Source organism: Eimeria acervulina, genomic scaffold, assembly GCF_000499425.1.
Source record: "Eimeria acervulina Houghton genomic scaffold, Eah_scaff2698, whole genome shotgun sequence".
Classification (NCBI taxonomy): domain Eukaryota; phylum Apicomplexa; class Conoidasida; order Eucoccidiorida; family Eimeriidae; genus Eimeria; species Eimeria acervulina.
This window is the reverse complement of record NW_013548091.1, coordinates 1-2,105: the sequence shown is the minus strand read 5'-3', so window position 1 is coordinate 2,105 and position 2,105 is coordinate 1. Positions and strand designations below refer to the sequence as shown.

Genomic DNA, 2,105 nt, shown 5'->3' with positions numbered 1-2,105 from the left:
ACACATGCTCACGCATACACATATAATATACACAGGTATATAGACGTGTATATATATATATATATGTACGTATTTGTATTGTTGCGCTGTTATTATTATGCGTGACATTACTTTTCCAGGTGTGGGTAAGACAGAGCTGGCGAAGGCACTAGCAGAGGAGGTATTTCACTCGGAAAAGAATTTGATTAGGCTGGACATGGTGGAGTACCAAGAGGCGCACAGCATTTCTCGCCTCATCGGCCCTCCTCCTGGGTACATGGGCAACGACGAGGGCGGCCAGCTGACGGAAGCCGTTCGCCAGAAACCCCACAGCGTCGTTCTCTTTGATGAAGTAGAAAATGCACACAAAAACCTTTGGTCTCTCCTTTTGCCTGTAAGGAAGTTACTTAATAGAGAAACAGCTTGGTAGAAAATGCAATACAAAACGTCTTCTATCTGCTCCTTGCTGTAATGAAATGAAGTAACCTACTTGAGCATGCACAAACATGTCTTTGACTGGTCTCTGCGCCTACCTCATACGAAATAACTTGAAATAGTATATTATGCCCACGATGACACTGGTGTCTGCTCCTCCCTGTGAGGAAACAGGTGCTTTTAGTCTCGTTTGCCTACTTTCCTTCGCGCTCGTTCAGCCGCTATTTGCATTTATTTGTTGTCATTGTCTCCTCCTGTCCGTTTCCTTTTGTGTTTTGTTCGTTGAAATGACTGATTTCGCTCCATTCTATTTTCTGCATTACACAACCACCATCCCCTGAGCCTGTCAGCTGCTCCCAACTCCTCGTTAGTAACAATAATAGCAATAGTAATCATTAGTAATAATAATGGTAGTGATAATAATCGTAATCCTGTTGGTGTGTGCTGGTTACATATAGATGTTGGACGAGGGTCACCTTACGGACACGAAGAACGTGCGAGTGGATTTCACCAGCACCATAATAATAATGACATCGAACATCGGCCAGCAGTACATCTTAGAAGGTTATAAGGAGGCGCGGGCGATGGCTGGGGGGGCAGTGACTCCTTTGGCTCATTTCAATAAGGATAAGAACAGCTTGGAGAAGTTCGCTATGGCCAAGGCAGGCGCCAACGTTGCTGGGTCCTTTGAAAGCAAAGACCAAAAGAAAGGATCCACTGCGGAAGCTGTAGAAAAGAAAAAAGGAGAACAGTGGAACACAGGAAACTCGCCCAAAGAAGTGCTTACGAAAATGCGGCAAAAAGTCATGCAGGAAGTCCTCGGCTACTTCAAACCGCAAGTCATTGGAAGAATGACAAAGATTGTTGTAGGACACCAATGCTTAAATTTTAAAATTATATATTAAACGGACATAAGTACCTTAACGAATAAAAGTCTTTTAGTTGGGACGGCGGTGACTACTTTGGCAGAGAGTGCCCGCGTGGCTGTTTGCGTATGTATTTAATCGTCATTAACGGGGTTCATATATGGTTCACGTTGAAGGACTTCATTGCAGTATTACAGAACAATAAGTTTGTTTGCTGTTGAGACAATCTACTTGCTCTACTACGAGAGGAAAAATGTGTTGCCTTGTTCATAGTGTGTAAAATATTAGTTAATAAGTATTATGTTTGCCTCCTTTGCAGATATTTGAGCCGCTGACAGAGAGTGCGATGAGGGGAGTTTTGGATTTGATGTTTTCGCACCTGATTAAGGAATTGAGTAAGAGAGGGATTACGTTGGAAGTCTCCGACTCTGCTAAGGCCTTCATTCTAGGCAGGGCCTGGTCACACAAATACGGAGGAAGAAGAATGGCGAAGTAAGACAACCCATAGATATAATTATCTAGTTAACTAGTTGTTGTAGGTTACATTATCGTTGTATTGTTATTCATTATTAAACATTTAGATTGAAATTGTCGTGCCATTATTATTCAAGTATATACCACTTTTTAATTTCATGAGGTCGTACACCTTAAACGTCGCTGTCCGGGGACGTCAACACCACAAACACCTTAAACCAGAACTTAACGCATCATGGGCAAGTTATGATGTGTACGTATATATCAGTATACTAGAACATGGCATGTATCTGTCTATTAGAACATAATCTGTATGTATCAATATGACGGGTATATATATATATATATATA

The 2,105-nt window shown here is 41.8% G+C and overlaps 1 protein-coding gene across 1 annotated transcript; it reads left to right on the top strand.

Annotated features, from left to right (window-relative positions):
- Positions 1-97: 97 nt before the first annotated feature.
- On the top strand, positions 98-1,776 carry EAH_00067280 (heat shock protein, putative; the record flags this gene model as incomplete). Its single annotated transcript, XM_013392555.1, has 3 exons — positions 98-373; positions 873-1,280; positions 1,600-1,776. 3 exons carry the CDS (start codon positions 98-100, stop codon positions 1,774-1,776), a joined length of 861 nt encoding a protein of 286 aa, XP_013248009.1.
- Between the last annotated feature and the right edge of the window lie 329 nt (positions 1,777-2,105).